At 35.5% G+C, this 14045-nt stretch overlaps 1 protein-coding gene across 1 annotated transcript in view; it reads left to right on the top strand.

Annotated features, from left to right (window-relative positions):
* The window catches only part of Rrp40 (exosome complex component Rrp40), a 60412-nt gene extending 49431 nt beyond the window's left edge, over positions 1-10981 (top strand). Inside the window, exon 5 of the mRNA XM_089099809.1 lies at positions 10692-10981. Coding sequence (XP_088955935.1) covers positions 10692-10956 — 265 coding nt within the window. The 3' untranslated portion in view covers positions 10957-10981. The remainder of the gene's footprint in view (positions 1-10691) is intronic.
* Positions 10982-14045: the final 3064 nt, after the last annotated feature.

The raw sequence follows: 14045 nt of genomic DNA, 5'->3' as shown, positions 1-14045 counted from the left end.
TGAGGGGCAGCCTCGTTTTCTGGGCCTTTTAGCGGCTACAAAGTGGAGCACATGTGATGGCACTATATCCAGTAGTTTCATATTGTCAGCAGAGAGAAAATGTTCCTGTTAGCATATGATTTCTTTAGTAAGGCAAAGTTGTTCCACCACGGTAATTTTTGCACTGAGACTACCATTTACGTTCCATGACAAGACGCTCATTTTAATATAGGGCTCAACCATTTCGAACAGGTTGGCTTTTTGGCTTCAAAGTCTTGTTCAACGGGCAGTTAGCATGGTAGCACGTGTGTTTGGTGCTTTGACAATTCAAACAGCATATCGGGTTCTGGCACGGGATTTCTTTCGTCGCACCGTGGTAATTTTGGGCGCAATGGCCGCTTTTCTTGGTATTTTTGCACTGTGTCGACATATGGCCGATTTCATGACAATTAAAACAACGTTTCGGGAGAAAAGTAAATTCTTGTATTTTGGAACGCTCGAAGTCAATTTTAAATGTCATTTGTGCGGCAGTATCAAAAGCATCTCTACTTGAAAAATACAGCTTGAAGGTTCGTGATTTCCCACATTGTTCGACTTTCTCACAGCCGGCTATTAATCTTTGTATATCCTCAGCACTAAGAGACTCGGGAATCCTTTTAACTATACCATTGTGTGAGGGAGTTCTGATTTTTGTACTGGAACTCTGGTTTTCATTATTAATCGCGAGCAGCAATTTCTCCGCAGTAGCCTTCTGCGCAATGGCCAACCGCCACCAATTTTTTCCTCGTCTAAACTCAACCTTAGAAGCATCAAGGGATTCACCGCACGCAGATTCTATAAACGCTTTCGCTCCGATGGGGTTTTCAGTGGCGGAGGGTTTGTAGCAATTACAAAGTAAAGACAGCTTTGTGGGCGCATTTGGTTGGGTAGGGAAACTAGTAAGAGTAAAAAGATTTAAGTCACCTTTATTCAGTCGTTCCATGAAGCCTTCAAAACGGTGGCACGTATCATTTACTTTGATTGTTACGCATGCACTTATCTCTTCTCCGCATGCAGGTACCTCGGTTGGCTCAAAAATGACGAATGTAGGAAGTTGACGCTTTTCTTTAGCTGATTTGGCAAAGAATTTCACTATCTGCAAAACATTCTCTTCATCCTTAACTGATTTACGGAAGGGGTCCGGTGGGTCAGATTTCTGTAGAATGTATTCTTTTGCACTCAGTGTATATTATCTCTGGAAAAAAACTCCACATCGCAATTAGTAGTGAATTGATGTTTTAGTCCGGCAAGCATTGCTCTTGAAACAAAATTTAATACTGCATTCCAAATGATGTTTTCCATGTCTATATTTTATATTCATTAATCACAAACATATATCCAAAAATCCACCCTAAGGTTGATTTTTCATCAACATTAATTACTGCATTAAGTCAGTCCAAAAGATATAAGCAGTACCAGATTGCGTCAGAATGAAAAGTCACTTAATACTTTAATCCCTTTGAGATGCAAACAATTCACATAGGTATTTTGTTGAACGTAGTTAAAGGGTCTGGAAATTATGTTTTGAGTATGACAACCCCCAACAGCCCTCAGGGCTAAGGTTGTAAGTTATGCCCTGGGGGCATATAAGGTTTTTATATAAAATGTTGTCGTAGAAACTTCAAAAAGGGCTCATTTGATTGGTAATTGAGAGGGTTATTGCCCTTTTGAATAGTCGAAAGTAATCAGAGGGAGAAGAGCCCCCCCCCTCCCCAGGCTCAAAATTCTTCCAAAAAATTCCGATCAACGCTTTTATATGGTCATTTTATTGAACGTTTTTGGAAAGCATGAGAATTATGTCTTTGAGTATGAAAATCCTCCTGCCAGAGCGCTTATGACAAGGATCGTAAGTTATGCCCGTTAGGCCTATAAGGGTCTTATAGAGAGTTTTGTTGTAGAAACTTCAAAAAGGGCGGATTCGATTGGAAATTGAGAGGACTAGTGCCTTTTTTATTAGTCGAAATTGAAGATTGATTTTTTTAAGCCAATCAGAAAGGTCTGGAAATTATGTCTTTGAGGACAACAAATCCCCCCAGCCCTCAGGACAAGGGTCGTAAGTTGTGCCCTGATGACTTATTGGGTTTTTATAGAAAATGTGGTCATATAAATTCAAAGGGGGTTCATTGGATTGGTAATCAGACGCTCTAGTGCTCTTTTTAAGAGTCAAAGTAATCAGAGGGCAGCTACCATTTCACCCCTACACACACGTCGTATTGTCCCGAAATGCGTCTAATAGAAATTTTGAGATAGCCATTCTATTCAAAACAGTCTAAATGCCATATAACAAGGCTTTTGGGGTTGAAACAAACCCCAGAGTCAATGAACAGGGGTTGTAAATTATGCCCAGGTTGCGCTTAAGTTTCATGTGGAAAGGATGACTGTATATTTGCATAAGGGGTTCAGTCTTTTTCCTAAAAAAAGACTATGTCAATATAAAACGAACAGAAATTAGGCAAAAAAACTTTTTGCACAAAATAAGTTTTTCAAAAAAAAGTAAAGAACTCCATTAAACCAAAAATGAACAAAAATAGAATCAAATAATCTACCATGCATACAATTACTACAAATCAGTACCAATAAATAAATGAAACCCAAAACAAACAGAAATTAAAATAAATAACAGAGTCAAACTCAAAACGAGCAGAAATTAATCTAAGTAGGGTTCTAAACCCAAAAAATTACTTAAGATTTTAAGGAATAAATATCAGCACATGTATATTAAACTGACAATGCACATTTTTTTCAGTAAATGTATTTGAATTTTTTCAGTAAAGTACACATTATTTTCTTGATTTTAGAAAGTATAGGGTTTAGAACCCTACTCAGATTAATTCCTGGTCGTTTTGAGTTTGACTTATTTTAATTGCTGTTTGTTTATGTTTATATATATATATATATATATATATATATATATATATATATATATATATATATATATATATATATATATATATATATATATATATATATATATATATATATATATATATATATATATTTGTTTATTTAATTGAAAACTCGTCATACAAGATGGAAAAAGACGCAGTATAACAAAAATAAAAAGACAAAGAACTCAAGGTAAAAATTTAAAACTATATCAAACATTTTCCTAAAATTCAAGGTCGATACCCAGACCAAGGGTTAAAAAATATGCCGGCTATTTCAATTTATTACAGTCATCTCTAGTTTTCTAGTTTTTACAACATGATAGTTTGCCTAAAGTGTATATAATAGTGCCAAGAAAACTTATAATAAAGAAAAGAAAATCCACAAAAACAGTAACTGAAATGCATAAAATAAGGTTTTTATGTTTTACCTATGAGTATTAGTTACTCTAAGAAGATTTATTAACTGTTTAAAGAGCAATACACACATTGCTACCATTTACTGTACATATCGGGGTCCAAAATTCATTTATTTAAAGGTTTTGTCGCTATTGCCATGATCCACTCTTTACGTACAGTTCATTCCATGAACTGTTTGATAGTTATGGTAGGATCATGGTGTGATTGATATTATATATTTGAATTTAAATTAAATGTCAATAAACCATTGAGGTTATATCTCAGTAAGCACTCATTTTCCAAGGGTCAAGAACTCCCACCTGCTTCAGTTTCTTGCATTGATCTCAATTTCTGTTGTAAACTTGTAATGATAGTTTGCGTAAAGCTTATACAATACTGCTGAGAGAACCTACAATAAAAAAGAAGAAGAAAACTACAAAATATGACTGAAAAGCATAAAATTGATATGTGTATTCTGATGAATATTCTTATATTTATCTCTAGTTTTACTGAAAGCAAGAAAAATTGTACATAAATTTGAATATCTTGTTTAACGACTCCATAGTGGGGCAGGTTTACACTCTTTGCCTAAAAATGTGAAAATGTATTCTTACTCAATATTTTTGTTTAACCATTGACCTCCACTTTTATGGACTCCTATACCTTAGACTCGACATGGGGCTACTCTCTCACTTCTTTTCTGAACACATTGAACACCTACTCTTGTTTAAATAATGTTTGCTTGGTTGTACATACCTACTCTTATAGACATGCATTCTTATAGACTAAACAGTGGGATGAACTCTCACTCTTGGCTTAAAACTGAAAATTAATTCTTATTAAATTTCTTTTTTTGGCTATTAACCACCACAACCTCATTTAGACTCCAGAATAGGGTGGATTCCACTGTTTTATTATGATCCTTTTTATAACTGTGAACATTTATTCCTATTTGAAATATTCTCTTTTGATTATATACCTCCACTCTTCTTGACTTCCAGTTGATTCCACAGTGAGCCGACTCGAACTCTTGGTTGAAAATTGAGCATTTATTCTTGTTCGTTCATTTAGTTTTAGACTCCCATCCTTTAAGAGTAGGGTAGACTTCAATCTTTAATTATTACTCTTTGTTTAGGCCTATGAACATTTATTCTTATTTAATAACTTTATTTTGAATGTATATCTCTGTTCTTACTGGGTTTAAGACTGTGTACATTTAACCATATTCTTCTTTTTTTATTTTGTCATAGACTCCCATGTCTTTACATAGCTCTAGACTCTAGTCTTTACACTTTAGACTCTAACAGTCTAGAGTCTTTGTTTTTTTATTATTACTCTTTGCTTGTAACTTGCTTATAATTTGTGTGTCGCTGGTTATTTGGTTTGGAACGTGGGTCAATGGTCTGGCTCTGTAAGCTCAATCACAGTCAACCTAGCTCTAAATGGGTACCTGGAGAAATTTGGGGGAATAACAGTGGAAGCGTCGGATGATTTACCCCCAACCATGTATTGTACTCCCGGTCGAAGTCAGTGAATCAGGAGATTGGTACCTGCGCAACGTAGACCATTGGTCAGCATGCGAAAGAGTTTTTAAGTTTAGTTTGCTTATCAGTGGCAACGCTATAGCGTTGCCTATAGTAAAGGCCATACGGCTCCAATGTTTTATTATTATTTATTTATTTATTATTATTTTTTTTTCCAGAGGCCCTTCATACGGAAGGGGTTGTCGTAAAACTTCAAAAGGGGCTCATTCCATTGGAAATCGAGGGTTCTAGTGCCCTTTTTAATAGTCGAAAGGGATTAGAGGGCAACTAGCCCCCCCCCCTCACATCCATCGTTCACCCAAACACATCCCATCAAAATTTTTGGGACAGCCATTTTGTTCAGCGTAGTTGATTTGCAGATAGAAAATATGTTTTTGAGGAGGACACTCCCCCACAACCCTCAGGGCAAGGGTTTTAAGTTATGCCCTGGGGGCACATAAGTTTTTTTTTTTATAGAAGGCGTTGTCGTAGAAACTTCGAAACAGGCTCATTCGATTGGAAATTCAAAGGGCTAGTGCCTTTTTTAGTAGTCGAAAGTGATTGGAGGGCAACTAGCCCCCCCCCCACGCCCATCATTCCCCCAAGCACATCCAATCAAAATTTTGAGATAGCCATTTTGTTCAGCGTTTTTGATTTCCAGATAGAAAATATGTTTTTGAGGAGGACACTCCCCCATAACCCTCAGGGCAAGGGTATTAAGTTATGCCCTGGGGGCATATAAGGTTTTTATAGAAAGTGTTATCGTAGAAACTTCAAAAAAGGCTCATTCGATTGGAAACTCAAAGGGCTAGTGCCCTTTTTAATTGTCGAAAGTGATGGGGGGCAACTAAACCCCCCTCCACGCCCACCATTCCCCCAAACACACCCAATCAAAATTTTGAAATAGCCATTTTGTTCAGCGTAGTTGATTTCCAGATAAAAATAAAAAAGCTAGCGCCCTTTTTAATTGTCAAAAGTGATTGGAGGGCAACTAACCCCCCTCTCACGCCCACGTTTTCCCCAAACACATCCAATCAAAACTTTGAGATAGCCATTTTATTAAAAGTAATTTTGAGGTCTTTGAGGATGACAACTCCCCCACAGCCCTCAAGGTTTGTAAGTTATACCCTGGGGGCATATAAGGTTTTCTATAGACAATGTTGTCGTAGAAACTTCAGAAAGGGATCATTCGATTGGAAATTTAAATGGCTAGTTCCTTTTTTAATAGTCGCAAGTGATTCTAATGCAACTGACACCCCTCCCACGCCCACAGTTTTCCCAAACACATACAATCCAAATTTTGATGAAGCCATTTTGTTCAATGTAGTTGAAAGTTCATGTTTGAGCAGGACACTCCCCCCACAGTCTTTAGGGGCAAGGGTTAAAAGTTATGCCCTGGGGGCATATATGGTTCTTATGGAAGGACTACTCGTATAAACTTCAGAAAGGGCTCATTTGATTGGAAATTGAAAGTTCTAGTTCACTTTTTGAGCGTCAAAAGATATTGGAGGGTAACCAGCTCCCCCCCCCCCACCAACGGTTTTTTCCCAAATGCATCCAATAAAAATTTTAAGATAGCTATGTTGTCAAAAATAGGTCAAAGATCATATAACAAAAATTCCGGTGTCGACAAAATCCACCAGGGCCCGGGGCAGGCGTTAAGTTGTACCCTGGGGGTATATATGAGTCTTATGGAACGGATGCTCGTATTAACTTCAAAGAGGGATCATTTGATTGGAAATTGAAAGTTCTAGTTCACCTTTTAAGAGTCAAAAGAGATTGGAGGGCACCTAGCTTCTCCCCCTCCATGCCCTTTTTTCCTCAAACCCGTCGATAATAACTTAGAAGTAGCTTTTATTTAAAATAGTTCAAAGACCATATAATGAAAACTCAGGGGTCAACACAGCCCCCCAGGGCCCAAGGGCACGTGTTGTAAGTTGTGCCCTTGGGGAATATTTGGTTCTTATTGAAGGTATGCTCGTAAAAAATTCAGAGATGACTCATTTGATTGGAAATTGAAAGTTTTGGTTCAGTTTTTTAGAGTCAAAAGAGATTAGAGGGCAACTAGCCCCCCCCCCAAGCCCCTTTTCCCCAAATGCATCTAATAAAAATTTGGAGATAGCCATTCAGTTAAAGATTGCTCAAAAGTCAGATAACAAAACTCAGGTGGCGTCACAACCCCCCAGGGCCCGGGGGCAGGCATCATAAGTTATGCCCTGGGGTATATATTGTTCGTATGAAAGGGATGCTCTTACAAACTTCAGAGAGGTATCATTTGATTGGAAATTGAAAATTCGAGCTCCCTTTGTAATGATCAATAGAGACCCGAAGACAACTAGCCCCCTCCCAACGTCTTCTTTTACCAAACCCATCTCATGAAATTTTTGAGATTGACGTGTTGTTAAAAATAGTTCATTGGTTGGATAAGAAAAAATTCGGTGTCAATAGAACCCCCCAGGGCACAGGGCAAGGCGTTCTAAGTTATGCCCTAAGGGCATGTGTGGTTCTTATAAAAGGGATGCTCGTATAAACTTCATAGAGGGCTCATTTTATTGGAAATTGAAAGCTCTAGTTCACTTTTTAAGAGTCAAGAGAGTTAAACTAGCCCCCCCCCACGCTCTTTGTCCCCAAACCCGTCCGCTACAAATTTTTGATAGCCAGTGTTTTGGAAATGGTTCAAAAATTAGATAACAAAATGACCCCCAGAGCCCGGAGGTTAGGTGTTGTAAGTGTCGTCCTGTAGGTTTATTGGGTTTTTATGAAATGGATGCTCGTAAAAACTTAGATCAGGATTCATTTGATTGGAAAGTAAAATTTTCTATTTCAATTTTCAAGAGTCGAAACAGATCCAAGGGCAACTAGCCCCCCTCCTCCACACACCCATTTTTCCCCCAGGCCCATCCGATAAAATTTTTATAATAGCCATTTCATTAAAAATAGTTCGAAGGTCAGATAAGAAAAATAAGAGCATATATAGTTCTTATGGAAGGGTTGCTCGTATAAACTTTGGAGAGGGCTCATTTGATTCGAAATTTTAAAGTTCTTGTTCACTTTTTAAGAGACAAAAGAGATCGGAGGGCAGCTAGCCCCCCCCCTTCTCCACGCCCTAAATGCATCAGATAAAATTTTTGAGATAGACATTTTGTTAAAAATAGTTCAAAGTTCTGATAACAAAAAACTCCGGTGTCGACACATCCCTCCAGGGCCCGGGGGTAGGCGTTGTAAGTTATGCCCTGGGGGCATATGTGGTTGTTATGGAAGGGATACTCGTGTAAACTTTCTAGAGGGCTCATTTGATTGGGAATTGAAAGTTGTAATTCACTTTTTAAGAGTCAAAAGTGATTGGAGGGCAGCTAGACTTCCCCCACACTCCATTTATTTTTTTCCCAGAGGCACTTCATATAAAAGGGGTCGTCTTATAAACTTCAAAGTGGGCTCATTCGATTGGAAATTGAGAGTTCTAGTGCCCTTTTTAGAGTCAAAAGTGATCAGAGGGCAACTGCCCCCCCCAAGCCCCGTTTCCCCAAATACATGTGATAAAAATTTGAGGTAGCCATTGTGTTAAAAATAGTTCAAAGATCATATAACAAAAATTCCATTACGTATGGTAATTTCATTAAAAATAGTTCAAAGGTCAGATAAGAAAAAATCCCCCCCCCCCCCCGGGCCGTGGCAGGCGTTGTAATTATTGCTCTGTGGGCATATATGGTTCTTATGGAAGGTATGCTCGTATAAACTTCACAGAGGGTTCATTTGAATGGAAATTAAAAGTTGTAGTTCATTGTCTCAGAGTGAAAAAAGATCGAAGGGCAACTAGCCCCTCCCGCCCTCCACGCCTTTCGGTGTATCGGATGGATAAACACATCTGATAAAAATTTCAGGTGTCCATTATGTTAAAAATAGTTCAGCCATCAGATATTAAAACTCCCGGGTCGACACAACCCCCTAGGGCCCAGGGACAGGCGTTGTAAGTTATGCTCTGGGTAAATATATGGTTCTTATAGAAGGAATGCTCGTGTAAACCTCAGAGAGGGCTCATTTGATTAAAAATAGAAATTTCTAGTTCAATTCTAGAGAATTAAAAAAGATCGAAGCTTAATTATCCCCCCCACACCCTTTCTCCCCAAACCCTTCCGATAAAAATTTTGAGATAGCAATTTTGTTAAGAAATAGTTCAAACATCAGATATTAAAAACTCCGATGTTGAAACAAACCCATTTTTCATTTTGATATTATTACTTTGATATCAGTTTTGATACTTTGATGAAGATTTGATTTTTGTTTGAGTTTCATTTTGAAATAAGGAATTTTTTAAACTTGAAATTTTTTGCAATAAAAAACGAACAAAAATTAATTAAAAAAAACTTTCCGAAAGATAAGTATTTCAAAAAAAGTAAAGGCCATTTTAAACTTAAGCTCAGCAGATACAAATACCTTTTAAAATTCAATCTCAAAACAACCAGAAATTACTATTAAAGAATAAATGAAACCCAAACCGAACAGAAGTTAAATAAACAATCATAGCAAAAACATACAACAAGTAATAATATAATTGAATAAATAGATATTAAAGCGAGTAATGCTTAGATATGAAAATCAAGCTTAAAACGAAAAAAAATATTTTCCTATTCAAGTATAAATGAAACTTAAAACGAACAGAAATTAAATAAACAATCAATGCAATCAGACATACAATAGATATTAATGTAAATTAATAAATAAATCTTAAAACCAGTGAAACTTAAATTGAATATGCAAATTAAGCTTGAAACGAACAAAATTCACCACAAACAAGAGTTTGGGTATGACCCCCTTCTCTCATTGTAAAAGTGTGAAACCTTCTGCGTCATTGGCGCTTTACTGAAAACTATATACGTCTTGAACAGTCTTGGTAAGTATAAACAACATCAAATTGAATACTTGATGTATAACTATATTACTAGTTGAAAGATCCATCAGTTCAAGAATTTATTTCACTGTAATTGTATTTTTATTTTCAATGCTGTAAGAACTGGAAAAGAAAATATTTTAATGTATCATCCGTTTTCAGTTAAGCGCCAATGACGCAGTAGGCTTTTGATTTTTATTTACAGTTAGGACAGGAGGCAGTATCCAAACACTTGTTTGTAGGGAAACTATATTCGTCTTTAACAACTTTAGAAAGAGCTAATAAATTAAACTGAATATTTGATGTATAATGATATTAATTGCTGAAAGCTCATCAGTTCAAAATGTTACTATAATTTTAATGTTTATTTTCAATATTAAGTACAAAAGAAAATATTTGTAGTAAAATTGGTTTTCGGTAAAGCGCCAATGACGCAGTAGGTTTTAGACTTTTACAGTGAGAGAAGGAGGTCATACCCAAACTCTTGTTTGTGGTGATTTTTGTTCGTTTCAAGCTTGATTTACATATTCAATTTAAGTTTCACTCGTGTTCAGATTTATTTACTAGTTTACATTAATATCTATTGTATGTTTGTTTGCATTGACTGTTTATTTAATTTCTGTTCGTTTTAAGTTTCATTTATACTTGAATTGGAAAATATTTTTTTCGTTTTAAGCTTGATTTTCATGTTCAATCTAAGCATTACTCGCTTTAAGATCTATTTATTCATTTGTGTTATTACTTGTTGTATATTCTTGCTATGATTGCTCACTTCATTTCTGTTTGTTTTGAGTTTCAATTACTCTTGAATAGTAGGTTCTTGTCGTTTTAAGTTTGAATTTTAGAAGGTATTTGTATCTACGTATCTACTGTTTATTATGATCTTTAATTTTCTTTGTAAAGCTTTTTTTTAGGATTTTTTTTTAATTAATAACAGTAAACATTTATTCTTGTTTATGTAATTTGTCTTGCTTTTAGGATTCTGAGAAAAGATTCAAATTTAATAAAGAATCTTGGTAAAGAGATCAAGTTCGAAGCTGCAGTCGGATTAAATGGTCGAGTTTGGGTGCGAGGCAAAACAACTGCACAAACACTTGCGGTCGCTAATGCTATTACCACGTCTGAAAGAATGTCCGAAGAAGAAATAAAGGTTATGTGTGAGAACATCTTTGGTTCTGTATTTGGTATGAAGAGAGAGAATGTTATTGATGATGATGATGTTGTAATGGAAGAAAATACATAAATTGCTTGCATTTCATTGGATTCATTTTTTTCGTTACCAAGGACTAGGTCATCGAATCATAAAGTTTTTTTTCGTAAGGAGATTTATTTAATATCCCATCCATAGAAATTTACATAAAACCTGGTTTTTCAAAAAGATAACCAAATCTAACTTTTCTGTATTACTAGGGAGAGAAAGAGATATCTTCCTTCTTCAACTCGCAGGAAAAATTTTTGTAACAAATAAACAAAATCGAAAGAATAAAAGTATATAGGATCATGGCCGTGTCCAGGGGAGGGGGGGGGTATGAAGAGAGAGAATGTTATTGATGATGATGATGTTGTAATGGAAGAAAATACATAAATTGCTTGCATTTCATTGGATTAATTTTTTTCGTTACAAAGGACTAGGTCATCGAATCATAAAGTTTTTTTTTTCGTAAGAAGATTTATTTAATATCCCATCCATAGAAATTTACATAAAACCTGGTTTTTCAAAAAGATAACCAAATCTAACTTTTCTGTATTATTAGGGAGAGAAAGAGATGTCTTCCTTCTTCAACTCGCAGGGAATAATTTTGTAACAAATAAACAAAATCGAAAGAATAAAAGTATATTGGATCATGGCCGTGTCCAGGGGGGGGGGGGTTAGGGGGTTTGAACCCCCCCCCCCCCGCCCCGTAATGTTTGTCTGACTCGTAAAAGTGTAACAAAAATGGATATACACAAATTGTGTATGCGTTTTTGAGTTTTTTTGTGTACCCCCCCCCCCTCGAATTTTTTTTGACTAAAACCCCCTCCGAAAAAAATCCTGAGTACGGCCTTGTATAGGATGCAAAAAGATATAAAATGCATAAGGTACTAAGTTAACATAAAAAAATTAACCTTTCCCTGAGATTTGATGTGCAACGCAGTTTACTATCATGTATAATAGTTTTACGATTAAGACAACGACGTTTAAATTAATAGTCATATCTTTTAATGTATTTATCTTATCTATAGAACAAAAATAACTACTTTAAAGCAAAGAAAAAAATAACAAACTTGAAAAACAAAACTGACATCAAATATAAAAAATGATATTTTGTCATTCATCGCCAGTTTGGTTACAGCACTTGTGAGCATTAAGGTATCGGTATCCAGTAGACCAAATTTTCTCATAAGGTAAGTGTTACGAGTCCACGGGGAAACTAGACATTCATGATTACTAAATTTTCCGTAAAACAGCACTAGACACAGAACATCCAATACTATTTTAAATCCTTGCAAGAAGGGCTCTTCAAATGGAATTGGGGACTTACAATCGTACCGCACGAAACAGCCGATTTTAATTTCAATTTTTTGTTCCATTAGTAGCATAGCTTTCTTAAGGTCCTGTATAGGGACAGACTATAGGTCAACTATAGATCAACTTATCAACAATCTTTACTACAGAATAACATTCAAACCTATAGATTTATGATCTGCTCTGGTTGGAACAAACTCGTTGAAAAATTCCATGGTGACTCTCAGAACCCTCTCGGAAACATTTTTCTAATCCGCTAGTGGTCCTACTGCACTAACAATACCATTTGCACAAGATAACACCCAAAAATCAGTATCATTGTAAGTGCAACACGAAGAAAGATGACACTGAGCTGGCAACGTTGAATTATTGCAAACTATGGATGAAGCCATCGCATCCTGCTTAACCCTAATATTTATTAATAAGATAAGGTAACATTTATTCAGATAAAATAAATTTTTAGTCCCATAGCACATACATTCTATATACCCTGCAAGGTTCTATGGCCTGGAATGAATCTTTATTTAATCAGTAAATCATTTCCCTGCATAAGGATTTTTGTTTTCATATGGTGGCACATGTAAAGAATAGGTCTAATCAAATCTGACAGTTCTCCACGGTTCAAGGGATCATTAATTGCTTTCTACCATTATTGCTCACACCTCATTGCAACATCAAGCCAGCACAGCTTTGCTCGCTCTTCCTTCTCCCTCCCTCTCCTTTCCTCCTTCTCCCTTCCTTTTCCTTCGATTCCTCTTCCATGCAGAACTTCATTCTTTACTCCCGCCCAGGTAATTCCGATTTCCTTAAAATCTTTTTTATGGCTTCTTTTGCCAATATATCGTCCTTCATTCGCAATATGTTTACTTATTTGCCATTTTATGACCAAATTATTTGTTGGTTACTACCAAATCATTGTACATTCAAAACTAAAGCAGTCTGTTACCGTTAGTATTTCTCCATACCAAATTTGTTCATGTTAAGATATCAACTATCCCTATTTGTAATATCGAAGCATTGAGTTCCCAAAGTAAAAATAAAATTTCTACCTTGCATCGTGTCTATTTGCTCCAGTAACAGTTCTAAAGTTCATCTGAGTCACTATTGTCTCTGCACGCAGGCTCTACAGGGGCGTATACCACTCTGACTGATATCTTGTGCTTAGCACAGAAGCTCTCAATATTTTTTGGTATACGGTTCTCTTAAAGCATCAGATTTTCTGTTGGTTCCCTTAATACATCAGATTTTTTTTCAGAATGTTTTGCCTGCTTGAGAAATCGAGAAACTTGCCTTTTTAAAATCAACTGTTTATTTAAGAGAAAATAATAAAAAACGATTACTATTTTCCTATTTAAATAATAAAAAAATACTATGATATAATGTTCAAATAAAAAAATTAAACAATAAAAAACGGATACTGTCTTCCTACTTAAAAAATAAAAATGATAAAATAATATAATATTAAAATAAGAAAATAACAAACAAAAATAAATATTTAGATAATAAAAAACGGATACTATTTTTGTATTTTTATAACAGAAATAATATAATATAGTATTAAAATAAAAAAATAATATAAGAAATAATACTTAAATTATAAACAATGGATATTATTTTCCTTGGGATATAAAATATCTTAGTATATATTTAGCATATATTTAGTATGTAAAATTTCAACTATTGTAGTAATATCCAGCCTGAAGCGCCACCATGGTCTTGGTTGCAACTGCTGGTCGAGGTGCTAGTGCATTCAATAAAAATTGGACACAGAGTCGACGTGCACTGCTTAGGTTAGCTTAACAGTAATTTAAACACCATTTTTAAAT

Source organism: Artemia sp. Qi Xiang Cuo, chromosome 14 (genome assembly GCF_049724085.1).
Source record: "Artemia sp. Qi Xiang Cuo chromosome 14, ASM4972408v1, whole genome shotgun sequence".
Taxonomy (NCBI): Eukaryota; Metazoa; Arthropoda; class Branchiopoda; order Anostraca; family Artemiidae; genus Artemia; species Artemia sp. Qi Xiang Cuo.
The sequence above is the reverse complement of the archived record's forward strand: the minus strand, read 5'-3'. Positions and strand labels throughout refer to the sequence as shown.